Source organism: Fusarium fujikuroi, chromosome FFUJ_chr03, assembly GCF_900079805.1.
Source record: "Fusarium fujikuroi IMI 58289 draft genome, chromosome FFUJ_chr03".
NCBI classification, from domain to species: domain Eukaryota; kingdom Fungi; phylum Ascomycota; class Sordariomycetes; order Hypocreales; family Nectriaceae; genus Fusarium; species Fusarium fujikuroi.
In genome coordinates this window covers 1,488,514-1,502,790 of record NC_036624.1, presented here as the reverse complement: position 1 = coordinate 1,502,790, position 14,277 = coordinate 1,488,514, and the positions used below count along the sequence as shown (strand labels likewise).

General features: G+C 50.5%; 6 protein-coding genes; 2 read left to right on the top strand and 4 right to left on the bottom strand.

Moving 5' to 3' along the window:
• Positions 1–1,410: 1,410 nt before the first annotated feature.
• FFUJ_02604 (uncharacterized protein) lies at positions 1,411–1,798 on the top strand (the record flags this gene model as incomplete). XM_023574355.1 has 2 exons in its annotated part: positions 1,411–1,584; positions 1,607–1,798. The coding sequence occupies 2 exons, from the start codon at positions 1,411–1,413 to the stop codon at positions 1,796–1,798; spliced, it is 366 nt and encodes a 121-aa protein (XP_023427725.1).
• Positions 1,799–1,988: 190 nt separating this feature from the next.
• FFUJ_02603 (probable FAD carrier protein FLX1) lies at positions 1,989–2,974 on the bottom strand (the record flags this gene model as incomplete). XM_023574354.1 has 2 exons in its annotated part: positions 1,989–2,788; positions 2,851–2,974. 2 exons carry the CDS (start codon positions 2,972–2,974, stop codon positions 1,989–1,991), a joined length of 924 nt encoding a protein of 307 aa, XP_023427724.1.
• Positions 2,975–3,496: 522 nt separating this feature from the next.
• On the bottom strand, positions 3,497–3,888 carry FFUJ_02602 (probable TOM complex component Tom7; the record flags this gene model as incomplete). XM_023574353.1 has 5 exons in its annotated part: positions 3,497–3,518; positions 3,576–3,612; positions 3,674–3,702; positions 3,757–3,803; positions 3,862–3,888. The coding sequence occupies 5 exons, from the start codon at positions 3,886–3,888 to the stop codon at positions 3,497–3,499; spliced, it is 162 nt and encodes a 53-aa protein (XP_023428781.1).
• Positions 3,889–4,334: 446 nt separating this feature from the next.
• On the top strand, positions 4,335–5,462 carry FFUJ_02601 (probable spliceosome-associated protein SAP-49; the record flags this gene model as incomplete). XM_023574352.1 has 2 exons in its annotated part: positions 4,335–4,354; positions 4,409–5,462. The coding sequence occupies 2 exons, from the start codon at positions 4,335–4,337 to the stop codon at positions 5,460–5,462; spliced, it is 1,074 nt and encodes a 357-aa protein (XP_023427723.1).
• Positions 5,463–5,784: 322 nt separating this feature from the next.
• Positions 5,785–9,158, bottom strand: FFUJ_02600 (related to CYC8-general repressor of transcription; the record flags this gene model as incomplete). XM_023574350.1 has 5 exons in its annotated part: positions 5,785–6,620; positions 6,670–6,785; positions 6,836–7,390; positions 7,440–7,555; positions 7,608–9,158. The coding sequence occupies 5 exons, from the start codon at positions 9,156–9,158 to the stop codon at positions 5,785–5,787; spliced, it is 3,174 nt and encodes a 1,057-aa protein (XP_023427722.1).
• A 692-nt stretch (positions 9,159–9,850) lies between these two features.
• FFUJ_02599 (probable SH3-domain protein Cyk3) lies at positions 9,851–13,805 on the bottom strand (the record flags this gene model as incomplete). XM_023574349.1 has 3 exons in its annotated part: positions 9,851–9,895; positions 9,947–13,681; positions 13,731–13,805. 3 exons carry the CDS (start codon positions 13,803–13,805, stop codon positions 9,851–9,853), a joined length of 3,855 nt encoding a protein of 1,284 aa, XP_023427721.1.
• Between the last annotated feature and the right edge of the window lie 472 nt (positions 13,806–14,277).

The window sequence follows — 14,277 nt, the reverse complement described above, 5'->3', positions numbered from 1 at the left end:
ATCACGCTTCTGCTTTACCAAAAACAATATTGAATGGGCTACTGGAGCGGGCACGGCTTACGAGGATGGCCAGGCATCGAAACAACGATTTTGATAACCTCTCATACCACTTTGTCATGTCTGCATCATTGATTTGCGACTGATGACTCGCGGTGGTTGTTAGATAGTAAGGTCGACGTTGTACTCTCACTTGCGGCCATGTATTCTCAGCAGTGAATGGATGGGGGATGTAGGCGATGTATCTCGTCTGTGCCCTGTACGAATCGACTGATTTTGCGGCCTCTGGGGCCAGGTTTGAAAGGATGCGCTTCCCCGTGCCAAAGGTTTTCAACAAACCATGAAAGGGGTTTTTGAAATGGAAATTCGTCCCGTTTCTTTGGCTCAGAGAATCTCGTTTCCACGGTTGGCGTGATGTCTTTGCAGCCGTCTTCGGCTGCGGAGAAGCTCGGAAAGGCTCAGGCAATCTGTGGTGTGACTGTGACTGGATGTCGGGATTTCGAGGGTTCGATTGACTTTCGGCGAGATCTTGACACTGAGTCTATATACGCAGGTTTCAGGGACCGGAACAGAGTCTGTTTGATTGGATGTGATATCCGGGGTATCTGAAATGAGCTTTCAGGAAGTGTTCGTGATGTGTGTATGGTTGGTGACTACAGTTGGATGTATCAGTCCATGGGCTGATGCTCAGGACATGACATAGAGGTAAGGTAGCTAAGAAGAATTCCAGACGGAATTACTTGTATACAGTGGGCTAGTCCGTTGCCTTTTTCGTGTTTCAGTCATATTTTATCATGGCTCATAAGTTTTGTATCATCGGCACTCAAAGTTCGTCAGTTCGTGATGTAGGGTATGCTTGAACTCAACTGGTGCTGGAGGCGGCATTGTAACACTAAATTGCGACAGTAATGATTGTAGTACGTATAATATGGTAGGTGTAAGATTATTCGTGGCATTTCTCGTTTCCTGGATGGTTGACTTACACCATAGCTGTGATGTTCGATCAGGATGAATCACGTTCGCATACGCATTTAGGGGAGTCTTGCGGCACATCAGGTATCTCACTCTCCCAATTAATTACAGATGCCATTCGGTAATTATTACATACAACATAACCCAATACAATTAGAAGCAAGAATGAGTTTCAGTTAACAGTAAAATTGATTGGCAGTACTAATATATGTGAGGGGATGGTGTCCCATGTTCGCCAACACCACCAACTATTGCCTTTGGTAACAACTAGGAGTTTATACGAATCCAGAACAAGAAGATGGTCGAATGATGAAACATGTTTACCAGGCGTTGAAGCTACCGAATATGACAAACTGATTCTTGGTAGTGTTTCACTGCGTCATATCTCATGCCTGCGAGGCAAATTGAAAGAAACAACCACAGTCAGTGTATGGGAGCAAGATGTCTGAATCACGGCCAGCATTTAGTATAAGAGCAATTGCTCCCACAGACGATGGGAACTTAACTTGGAAAGAAAGTAAAACAAAACTTACAGCTACTGTCCGGAATCAGCTGCAAATCCACATCTTCAAGCTGCCAACCTCTTATAATAATATGTGTCCTGAAGCGCACCAAGTACGACTGTACGCAATGCCAGCGAGCTATAAGTGGCTCCGAGCAACTCCAGGAATGTCCAGAGTATAACCAGGGTATCGAATGCGAGACCACTAATGAGTATTTCACCGAGTATGTCTCAGCTGATCAGTGCGAAGTGTGTGAGATGCGTAGGATTGAGGCCGAAGCGGCTGCTGCGGCAGAAGAGGAGGCGAAGAAGGCAAATGCGACTTAGGCAGCGACAATAATGTGGATGGGTTAAATCAACGAGGCTCTGCCATATTATGCAATAGAGCGACGAGTGCCCTGGGCTGTATGTCTCTTGAACTGTGCTCTCTACTTCCTATATTTCCTAGATGCCATCTATATCTAGATTGTAACCGTGATAACGTAAACCTCCAACGCCATGCTAGTCAGATTACACCTCAAGCCCATTGAGGAAGATAGTACTTGACATTTTCATACACCAAGAACGTCACCCATGTTGCGGGCATCACCCTAACCACACCCGGTACCATACCACGATAGAACCCTCTGAGTCCATCCTCGGTCCATATTCTTACAACGACGCCTCTGATACCCCGACCGAATCGCTCGTCAGCTTGGTAGTTCTGGAGTCTACTCCGGAGTACTTGGTACGGATATGTGACAGCACCAGCGACGAATTTGGACAGACTCGACAACCCAACTGTAGCCTCAGTGGTCATATGCTCCCTTTCGATTCCGTGCCTCTCTCGACGCCGCGCGTGGTACCACTTCTTTGCGGGCTCGTATACTGCAAATTGCACAGCGCCGTGTGATACTCCTATCAGAGAGATGCCTAGGCCACGGTAGAAGCCCCGAATGCCTTCAGTCTGAAGAATGGAGCGGGCGCCGGCCAACATAGAAGGATATGCACCATGAGAGCCTCGATCAGAGGATACCATGCGTACTTTGAGGACCCATATAGGGTTGGTCAATGTAGTCGTTGCTGCGCCCGCCAAAGCGCTGGCGATGAAGTAATCGCCTCCAGAGGGACGTCCTCCAAGCCGACCCTGCCACGTAGCGAGAGCGCGCTCGAAGCGTGACTTGAAAAAGAAGAAAGAGGCCCAGCTAGAAGCATTTCCGACAAGATTAGGCGTTAGACCGCGGTAGAGAGAGGCGACAGGGTGAGGAGTAGATGTTAAGGCACGGAGAATAGACACTGTTGTGGGACGCACAGCATCGGGGGCTGCACTACGATAGACTAGATATAATTGTCAGACACTGAGATTTTACGGTAGGAGGGTAAAAGTCAATCAGCCATACTCTGCATGCGAGTCTTGACGACGTCGAGAGGATGAACAGTCAATGTCGCGACTGTACCAGCGCTGAGACCGGCGATGGACTCGATGGTCGCGGGAGAGAGTCCCGCATGGTCTGAGTCGGGCATATAGGAATATTGGATAATTCTATAAGCCGAGTGTCACGTTTCACGAGGGTAGAGAGCATAGAAGAGCGCCATGAGGTAGAGTGGTGGTTGGAAAAAGTTGAATGCCGCTGAAATAGTTATTCAATACAATATTTCTGCGGATCTCAAAGCTACGGAAGCTCGGCCGAGGCTTCGACGTCACCAGGACAATTGTTGCATCTTCTGCCGTATCAAACCGAAACTCACTCACACGATCAAATTTCATGGAAAGAGTATTTTTGTGACAAGATTTAATTATGAGTGGTATACCCTTATTCTGGGCGTCATAGCGTTGCAAGATGATACATGGTGATTTTTCACCCTCATTCGTACAGTCAGTCAACCCCTCCTACCAAGCATATCTGCGGTCGTCGTCAAATTCTACCACACCGTGTCCCAACGCCATGAATGCTGGTGGTAGTTGTCCCTTTCTCCCTTGAAAAAACATCTCCACATGATAATGTACACTATTATGTTTTGTATAGCTGTAGAGCTACTCCCCGCTTAGGAGAGGGGAGAGAGAAGGCTAAATGGAGTCAATTAGCATTGCTTACGTATGCGGTTCGTAGGGATCGATGCATACCGGATGACTGAAGGTCGGGGCTCGCTTCGGGTGTAGCCTGGAATATATAATCAGTACTGCCGTTGCGATCGCACATCGTTAGTCGAGCTTGTTCGTACCGAGATAGAGGATCAGAGGAAGATAGCCACTGCAGCACAAATCAGTTACCGCCCAGCAATGAAACCAAATATCGACGACATACTAGTGGATGGCGACGCGCGAAACGTCAATGAGCTTGGCAATGCGCTCCTGTGCTAATCGTTAGCTAAGCTGTGATAGATAGATACCTCTCCAAGCTGTATCATACCTTGGACTCCTCGGAAAGGGCAAACATCTTGACTGAATTCGAAAACGTGTAGTTGAGGGACTTTGAGAAAGTTACACAACAAAACGATGCGGCTCAACCGGATGTTTCAAAGCTCAAGACTGAGAATCTATAGACCGCAGTCGCTTCTGGCGTTGGCGTTGACGTCTTCCCAAAAATTTCGGAGAGCTCTCGGGAGCTGGAAATTCCACCTCCGAATCGCGGACGTGGTGGGCGGAAGAACCTCGGTCGACGCCACATTTTCACCGTGCACCTTGTGTGGCTTACGCGACAAGGCTACCTCATACATCCCAACCATCAGCCAAAATTTCTAAAAGCTCCATGTGAAGGTGATAGCTTAGGTAGTTGTTCATCCCATCATCACGATAGCACAATTTCTGGCCAATTCTTCGCCCTCTTTATTTGCCGAGGCACTCGTACTGTAAGAGACAAAGGTCTCTTCAAAATCTGTCATCATGGCGCAAAATAGGCATTGGTATAGCTCTCCCATGTCATGGCAACGCGACAGCAAAGCTAACTCGCTTCTTAGGGAACAAGACAAGGAGGCGACGGTCTACATCGGAAACATCGACGAGCGCGCAACATCTGCGATGGTATACGAGATCATGCTTCAGATGGGCCCCATCCACAACATCCACATGCCTCGCGATCGTGTTACCCAGACGCATCAGGGCTTCGGCTTCGTCGAGTTTCGCACACCCACAGACGCTGAGTACGCCGCCAATGTTATGAACGGCATCAAACTTTATGGAAAGAGCTTGCGCGTCAACAAGGCTAGCGCAGACAAGCAGCGTGCCGCAGAGGTTGGCGCCGAGCTGTTTATCGGAAACCTCGATCCCATGGTTGACGAGAAGATCCTCTACGACACCTTCAGTCGCTTCGGTCCACTACTCAGCCCGCCAAAGGTCGCAAGGGAGGAGTCTGGCGCGAGCAAGGGTTTTGGTTTTATCAGCTTTGCCGACTTTGAGAGCAGTGATGCTGCGATCGCGAACTTGCACGGACAGTACATCTTGAGTAAGGAGGTTTCGGTCCAGTATGCTTTCAAGAAGGACGGAAAGGGAGAGAGACATGGTGACGAGGCTGAGCGTGAGCTCGCTGCTCAAGCGAAGAAACGGAATATCGTCCCAGAAGCACAGCCTGTGCCCCAGGCGTTTCTACAACCACCACCTGTTGCAGCTGCGCCTCCAGCAGGTTTCGATCCTTCAGCTATGGGAAGAATGCCCCCTATCGGCGCGCCTCCACAGGGCATCCCCGGTGGGTTTGCACCTCCTGGCCGAGGTCCGTCGCCATACAATGCCGGAGTTCCGCCCCCCGGAGCCCCTCCAAGAGGCTCCGTTCCTTTACCACCAGCTCCCTCAGGTTTGCCTGCACGACCCCCACAATCACAGGCTGGATACACCAACCCAGCTGATTTCCACCCGGGCAGTTTCAGACCACCCTCTGGGTCCCCGGCGCAGGGCTTCCCAGTTGCTCCTCCGCCCGGATTCCCTGCTCCTCAAGGAGCCCCCGGTGCTGCTGGTGCTCCCCCCCCTGGTTTTATGCCCCCTCCAGGCTTCCAACCACCCCCCGGATTCCGTCGGTGATCTACTATCTTTGCAAAAGTCACAATGCGTCTGCTGAATGGAGATGCCTCTAATAAGCTCAGGACTTAATCGAGTCCAGGAACTTGATTGATGCCGTTATCACGGCTAAAAAGCACGACTTTGTGTCGTATCTAATTACCACTTTCTGCCCACAAACAGCTAAGACCAAAGACATGTATGGTCAGGTATCGTACAGATCTCCACAAACCCCCCGAGTCCGATATACAATCATGAAATAATTTCTCTTTTTAAAACATGCGGGAGAACTCCTTGCCATAAACGCCAGTCCTGTGAGCTCTACTTAACCAGGTTATGCTCCCATTCAGAAACTTCCTGCAAATGCATCTTGGGCTTCTCTTGTCGCCCTCGCCCATTCTTGCGATGCTTCCTCTTCCTTGCCCTGTACTTCATAAGAGTGAGCAAGCATACCGTCTGCAACGCTCTGCCACAAGACATTGCCACTGCGATGAGCCTGCTTGGCTGCTGCTAGGGCACTTTTCAGAGCTTGATCGCCAACGACGTTCTCGAATAAGCGGCTGCGCATGATAGCGAGTGTGACGGCTGCGCCTAGTAAATTTTTAGTGGATTTGGACCCGGCCATGGCAGACTGTATGTGCTGCTTTTGTTGATTGAGCTGCTGGGGTGGATCGGTGCTAATAGCAGCCATAACGTTATGCCAAGCAGTCCGTAGGTCGACATTGTGGTGGCTCAGGCACAACGGCCTTAGTTCTTCGATCAGATCAAGTGTCGCTCGATCGTTTCGGTGCGATGGATGCTGCATAATCCAAAGCCTGTTCAAACCAGCTAGCATGGCTAACTCGCGATGTGCGGCTTTGACACCAGTTCCACGCTGGTTTAGATCAAAGTCAGGCTTTTGGAAAGTGTTCATAGCAGCATCCAGTTCCCCTGTGCCCTGGTCAAACACTCCCGATAGGTAGATAGCCAGCAAACGCAGGATGCCCTGCGTGGACGGTATCATAATATCCTGAAGCTTCACGATGTATTGCTTTACCAGGTCCCATCGACATTGACTAGCTGCGTATAGGCCAAGTAAGATGGTAAGGTAGCAGTGAGCTTCCAGCCGCCACTCACGCTGCGCAATGGCATCTTGTAATGAAATGGACGGCCCATATCTAAAGCCGGCTGTCACTTTATCCCCTAGTACATATCAATAAAATATCCGGGCAATTAAGCAAATGCCACTTACAAGTATCCAGGACTTGCACGCCTTCCTTCAAGAAATCGACTGTCTGTCGACTTTGTCGACCTTGTGGACCATTTGTGTTGGGCTTGTGCATATTCACGAGTCCTGTCAAAGTGAGGCTAGACATGTTAGCTAAGTTGGGGAAAATGTGTTAAGGGTGGTAGCTCACACAAGGGAGTTCAGCTCGACTTTGGTCATGAATGACATGACAAGAAAATCCTGTGGAACACCCTCACCGCTTCGAATGATGCCCGCTGTATCACTACTAATAGTCTGGCCGGTAGAAGGTTGCTTCTTGACCGGAATGAGAAAGTCAGACTTGACGTTATGCCAGTCGGTGCACGCATCCATGCGATCTTGAAGCATTTTAAGCTTATCATGCATCAAATCCATGCCAGAGTGGTTGATAGTGCAGACAAGATCCAGGAGTAGCGTCAGTATATCAAGTTGCATGATATGAATAGACGGTTCACACTGGTACTTCGCTACTTGAGCAATACAAGCTTGGACTTTTTCAAAGTTACCATCTTTGGAAGCCTTGAGAAGTGCCAGACCTTCAAGAATGAATGCAAACACACTCAGGGCATCGTCGCCACGGGAGCTAGCTGTAACTTGGATAGAGCGAATGTTCTCCAATGCACTGGCGTCAGCTGTCTGACCAAGCTCCATGTAAAATGAAGCCTTCAATAGTCTGAAAGCATAAACCCATTGGATGTGTTTGTAGCTGTGAAGTAAGTCAATAGATGCCGGACTTCAGTTGCTACGGAACTTACGTTTCACAGTCAGCGATTTGACGATCAGCTGCATTCAAAGCAGCCTTGTGATTTCGCTGAAACAGGAGCTTCAACCTGATATAATCCATGCAATATTTGAGATCGGCCAAGCCATTCTGTCGGAGTCGGTCAGCTGTGCAGTACGGAGGTAAGTTGGTCGTCGCTTACCTTTTCGCAAAGAGAAATGCCTTTTGTGACAGCCGTCTCAGCTTCCATTGGGTTCTCTGTCTCTTCTAATACTATCGTGGCGTACCTCAACCGCATCTTTGCTTCTTGACGCGGAGATAGTCTATTACTTTGCAAACACGTCTCTAGACACGCCAGGCCTGTCGAGATCAGTTTCTGGTACTCGTCTATCCGCGTGGCATTTAGTGACATCGCGACATCATGTACGGAACCACGGGCCTTATCAAAGCACTCTTCGGCCACTGCCACCATAAGATGGACAGTGTCAAGGGGCCTACTTTTTGGCGTGCTTGCGGGTGATTTCTTGGTAATACTCGGAGAGCGAGCATTAATCGCTGGTGAGTTTACCACGGATGAGAGAGGGCTCGGTTTTGCCCGGGGAGTGGCCATTTGAGGTTGTGTCTGCATAGGTTGGTGATGAGATGCCTGGACTTTTGGCTGAGGAGGCGGAAGAGGCTGAGTTTGTGGGCTGCTCAGCATAATATCCATAAGCTTGACAGTGCCTGATTCGTACTGCGTGTCCCAGCTCGCTGTCTTCCCTGTGTGAGATGTAGGACCGCCTTGTGTCTGATCCATGGATACTGGTGGGAGCGATGGCAGTTTTTGGATGTCTTGCAGATTCACATAGACCATCTGCTCCGGTTCTTTCTGTGCAACTGGCTGTTGCGTGGTTGGTTCCGGGACTGGCTGTGCAACTATCTCCGATGCGGGCTCATCTGCATCTATTATTATAGGTTCCTGCGCAGGTTGTCGAATTGTCTCTTGCTGCTGTTTGGAAGGGTCCTGGCGTGGCTTCTGGCTCTGTTTTATTTGTCGAGCCTGTGGCTGAGCCGGCGAGGCTACCTGCTTTGGTGCAGTTTGCGGTGATGGCTGAGGAGCCGTCACCTGAGGTTGCTGCTGATAGTGCGCGTGCTGCTGGTATTGTTGCTGTGACGTATGCTGCTGCGAATACTGTTGGTGTTGAGACCGTTGTGGCTGCGCCTGGGGGAGTGAATATCCTTGATTTTGGGGTATCGAAGAAGGTCTCTGCTGCGGTGAAGGGACGTGACCAGACTGCCTTCTCGGTTGAACGTGTTGAGGCGACGCGACGTGCTGCTGGTACATATGCTGCTGTTGCTGTTGATGATGATGCGATTGTTGATACTGTTGCTGATACATCATGTTCTGCCCCCCCGGGGATTGCTGCTGCTGCTGCCAAACATTCGCTGGAGGTGTATATTGCGCGGCAGCTGGTTGCATCTGGTGTCCACCATACGCTTGTCCCGTTGTATCGTATCCCTGAAAAGTCGTTTGCATGCCGCCGAACTGCGCCATCTGCTGCTGCTGAAGGTACGTCTGTTGTTGCTGCTGCTGACCCTGCTGTTGAGGCATCGAATAGAACTGCTGCTGGTGCTGATGTTGAGGGTTCGTATACTGCTGGTAACCGCCGGGCATATAAGATGAAGGCGGATTCATGTCGGGCACTGGCAGCGGTTGCTGTGAGCCTTGTTGGCTCTGGCCCTGGCCCTGGCCATGAAAAGGCCTGTAGTTCATGGCCTCTCCTAGGTCACTGTATTCCGCTTTCTCGGTATTGATTTCAGCATTCGATCTGTCGTTTCGTCGCGGTGCGCAGACCAACGCGATTGCGCTTCATGGTCCGTCTTGGTCTGTCGGTGCGTTTGCCATTCACGGACGGGGTTGTATCGGCTCGCTTGTCAAACACAACAATCTATAGCGCAACCTATCGAGGCTCGTTCGTCCTGCTCGTTATTATCTTGTTTGCTGCGTCTGCGGATTCGATCGTGTTAGGTTTAAACCATAAAACAATGGAAAGGCACGAGTGCGACAGGATCCTATCGTCGTGTCGCAGAGCAATGTGATTGGCCGAGGCGGTATGGAAATTGCGGAACTACAAGTTAAACTAACGATTATTCGATGGAACCAACAAAACTTCCTTTTGTGAGCTTTATCTTATTAGTGTGACTATTGTTATCTTCACTTGCACTTGTTATTGAAGACATTAATAGAGAATCATAAGTTAAATTATTCATCATGTGCTGCAATCGTTGCTCGTGACATGCTATTATCTTACACCTTGCGATAAGTTTCCGACATGTCTGCTACTTTTGAACAAACCCAAATGCAATAGATCATCCCTACCAAAACAGAGAAAATCCAAGGCCCATGCGCACTTCTATAACCATACCGCTGTGCGTCAGAGCATGCAAGATCCTCCTCCTTGGGTATTAGAAGACGAAACAACCAAACATAAGAAGAAACTCCAACGAAGTCTGCCCACTGTTAATCCTCCGTTACATATGTAATGATCAACCCATGCAAACCCATTCAGCAAAGACACACCATCGAGCTGTGCGATCTGCGAGTACAAGACCTCGCCATACACCCTTCTCTGAACACTTGATTATTGTCTCCCAGGTTCCACCATCACTAGCAGTTTCGCTACCTGAGAGACTTCGACCTCCAACGTGAATACCCTTACGATCCTCCTTCCTCATAAGACGGAGGATCTTGCCTCCCGGAGTCTGAATCGCCAACTTGGCAGGCTTCTTCCCAGCCACAGTGCCCGTAGCTGAGCTTGGGGTCGAGCCGCTAACACTGGACGCATTCATGCTCAGCGCTGAACTGGGGCGGGCGAACGGTATGGGGCTGGTGCCGCCTGGATTAGATGACGGTGTAAGTGCCGATCCACCCAGCGAACTTGGGTGCTGTCTGATGGCGAAGACAAAAGTATTGTTAAGAGCAAGCCTTTGGCACTGCGGCTGAACCACATAGATATCATGTCGCTGTGCGTGAGGAGTTGGATGTCTTGTGACAAACTCATAGGGCGGGTTTTCACCTGTGTGGACAATAGGCAATGCGAAGGCAAGGGGGTGTGGAATATCCTTGATGCTGTGCATAAGGCCTCGCTTGCCAGCATAAATCTTCAAGGTACCTTGCCCTTCATCTCCAGGCAGTAGAGCTTTGACAGTGTATCGCTTGATGCCATTGAACCATTCAGCTTGAGCCAGTGCCCTCTTCTTGACAATATCGCCGCTTTCAAAAACATCTCCGTCTGCATCTCTCGAATAGCCTCGAACTTCGACCTCGGCGGCGATCTCCACGTCGCATGGAACGCTGAATTTGATATGAACCATCTCTAGATCTTCGATTCGAGTCAATGCAGTGTTGTAGTCCACCATCTCAAAACCATTGCGGAAGAAGGGCGCACAAGCACATGGCAGATTGAGCAATGTTTCGTGTGCGACAGGTGGTACGATGTGCTGCTGACTGTGATGTTCTGGGATATGTGTCCAGCAAATCTCCAGTGGCCTGGTCAAGAACCACCACGGATCGGCCGTGTTATTGGCATTGGAGTATAAACCCCGCCGAGGATACGAGGGGCTGGCAAGACAGCAGTCAATCATGCGCCACTCATTTTCAACGAGAACGGCATTCCACCAATGGTTGGGTCGTGGCATGATGTTGATTTCGGAAACCTCCCCTGGAGACTTGAGATAGCCTCGAACGATCTCACAGTGGATACCGATAGCAGAACACATCTCCATCACTAGGACAGCATACTCCTCAGCACACGCCCTTTTGGCCTGGATAACCCGTGATGTGTCGATTTCACCCTCAAAGTCCTCTTCCCAGCAGATCTTCTCGGAGACCCACGTAAAGATCGCTCGCAGCCGCTGGACCTCGCTCCTGTAGGGTCGGCATACGTATGTAGTGGCAAGTTGGATGGCTGTTATGGCGGGAGGAAGACCGCTGATGAATCGGGAGTTCTTGTCTACTTGAGACAAGTTAATCCCTTGGTAGTTGGTGGGTTCCTGGACTGGCTCTCCGTCAGCCCCTTCATCTCCTTCGACGCCCTCGTAGAGCTCATCGACAGGATTAAGGGCAGGGTGATCCATCATTTGACATCGCTCGCGGCGCTCAGTCAACTCTATTGTACTGAGCGAATTGGAACGATTCACATCACGTCGGACCTGAACCCAATCAACACCGCCACTCAGTCCCATTTCTGTCACAACGTCTCTATTGGTAGGCGTGCTACCCATACCTGGCATAGGCGAAGCTCCAGCTGGCATTGAACGAGCAAAGGGTGATTTTGGCGAGTCCATACCGAGACCACCAGCAACGAGACCGCCACGGCTGCTCGCAACACCTGTTTTGGCGGTGTCAAATATTTTGCGGAAGATGTTCCTCTTGGGTGGTTTTGGTTGCACCAAGCCTCCCAATTCCAACGAAGGATCATCATGGAAGCCGACTTGGGTCTGGGGACGCTGTTGCGCTGGAGAATCACTTGCATGACTGCTGTGATAGGTGACTCCTGTGAAAGGAGAGTCCGGTCTGTCAATTTCCAGGTCTCGTGCTCCCAGGGCACTTTGTGCACGTTGACGCTTGCCTGAGCGTGCAAGGCTTCCCGCACTAGTAGTGCTGAAAGCGCCAGCTGATGTCCCGCTCCATAAGGTCCTTGAAGTGCTTTGTGTTGATGAGCTGGTGTTGCTTTGATTGCCTGACGACGAATTGGTCGAGTTGGTTTTTGTTGTTAATGTGCGGGCAACTCCTCTTCCGATCTCATATGCCGACTTGCGAGCTCGTAGCTTTCGCTCAGGCTCAATAGACCGGCCCATAGACGATTTCGGCCGCTCGTACGGCACATTTTTAGGGGGCGGAGGAGGTGGCTGGTCATCATCAGGCTCGCTAGTCCTTGAGTTCTGACGATGCATTTGCTGGAACCGCTTTTCCATGCGATCAACATAACTGCTGAGTTTGTCTTCTCTTCCTCCACTCTGATAAGACACCTCTTGAGACGATTCGCCGCTATATGTTTCATACCCCTCATCTTGCGCGATTCCCATCGAGGTTTTAGGCCTGCTTCGCTCCTGGTCCCTCCTAGTTGAACGATGGGACAGCATATCAAAGGATTCTGGAGACCAAGGATCGGCAGGTGGCTCGGGTGAAGGAGCTTGGCCAGGCCGTCCAAGACCACCACCTAGTACGTCCAATTGCTCCATGACTCCATCCATGGCCTCTCTCAATGGAGAAGGCGTCATACCTCCAGCGGGCGATGGCGGAACAGGGGAGTTCCTGCCAGGGGTATATGGCATATATGACCTATCATCGAAAGATCCTCTAGATCCATGCCTAATTGTTGGTTGTGGTGGCTGTGGCGGTCGGTAGGAATTATTAGAATTTTGCCTAGAGGGCGAGAAGGGCTGGAAAGAGGCATTGGATCCATGACGGGAGATATCAATAGATCTCCTATGCAGATCGTTGGATCCTCCTCTCGTCATCTGCCGGTGAGGAGGCGGTGGTGGGGGAGGCGGTGAGTTACCTCTATCCTGTCCTCCTCGATAAGGGACTATTTGACGATGGAAAGATGGCGCGGGAGATGGACCTCTTGAAGCATAGCCATAACTTTGGTGCATCGGAGGAGCAGGAGAAGGCCCCCTTGCATCGTAACCATGAGGAGGAGCTGGTGATGGAGCCCTCGAATGGTGGTAGCTTTGCATTGGCGCAGGTGAAGGAGCCCTCGAGTGGTAACTGTGCATAGGAGCTGGAGATGGAGCCCGTGAGCCATAGTGGTGAGAAGGTGCCGGTGAGGGTGCGGGCGAAGGAGCCCGGTGATCGTGGGCTTGAGGTGGCGCAGGTGAAGGACCTCGGTGGTTATATGACTGAGGAGGTGCAGGCGATGGACCTCGTTCCGTTTCATGAGTACTAGGTGCGAATGAAGCACCAGAGTTTTGTCGCTCCTTAGGTTTCGGGGTCTCTTTGAAGATCTCGGGTTGTTTCGCACTGGTGTAGTGAGGAGCCTTGGCGTATGCTTCGAATGGCTTTCGAAACGTTCTGGATTTTGTCGGTGCAGTACTTGGTGGTGCGTTTGGTACAGGAGCCGGAACAGATTTGGTTGTTGGTCGGAATTGAGAGGGGAGAAGCTCAACAAAGTTGGAAGGGAACGATCCCACGGTCCGTCGATCTCGGTATAGTCTGCCTACCCACCACGAACCATCACCAGCATTCAAACATTCTATTAGATCACCCTCAATGAATCCCAGGTCTCGTTTCGACTGTTCTCAAGTTAGCGTAGTTTGAGGCTTTAGAGGCATGATAACAAACCTCTCCTCCCCATGAGTATACAGCTCTACACCAACATGGGAACCTCGTCGGCAGAGGTGGTGCAGCGGGTGCCATATTGTTGACGAATGGTTTCAAGCAGAGACTAGACAAAGCCCAAAGTTGGAGGTTTGGACTCGAACAATTCGAGACGAAGCGAAATGAGGATTTATCGGACTGTAGATACAGGCATATCAAACACGATTTTGTCGGACAAGGCTTAACGACCAAAAACACGATATGCGAGGCCCCAAAACGAACAAGTCTCAGGATGGCGGATATGGTTGTGCAAAGGTAAGGTAATGAATGAGTAATAAGAAATAAAGTGCCACAGATCGTGGGATGTACAACAAGGCAATACAGAGGCCTCGAGAGTAAGGCTCTTGTAAAATTAAAAGAGCGCAAGAAGCGTGTTGAAAAGTGACGACGGTTTGAAGCTACGCCTGTCAAAAAAGCGGTAGGACAGCCGCGGTGCTCGAGCGTCTGGCGTCACAGCTGAGAGAGGTCCACGTTGCTAGGGCAACCCGAGATCGGCGGGGGTTGGTGGTTC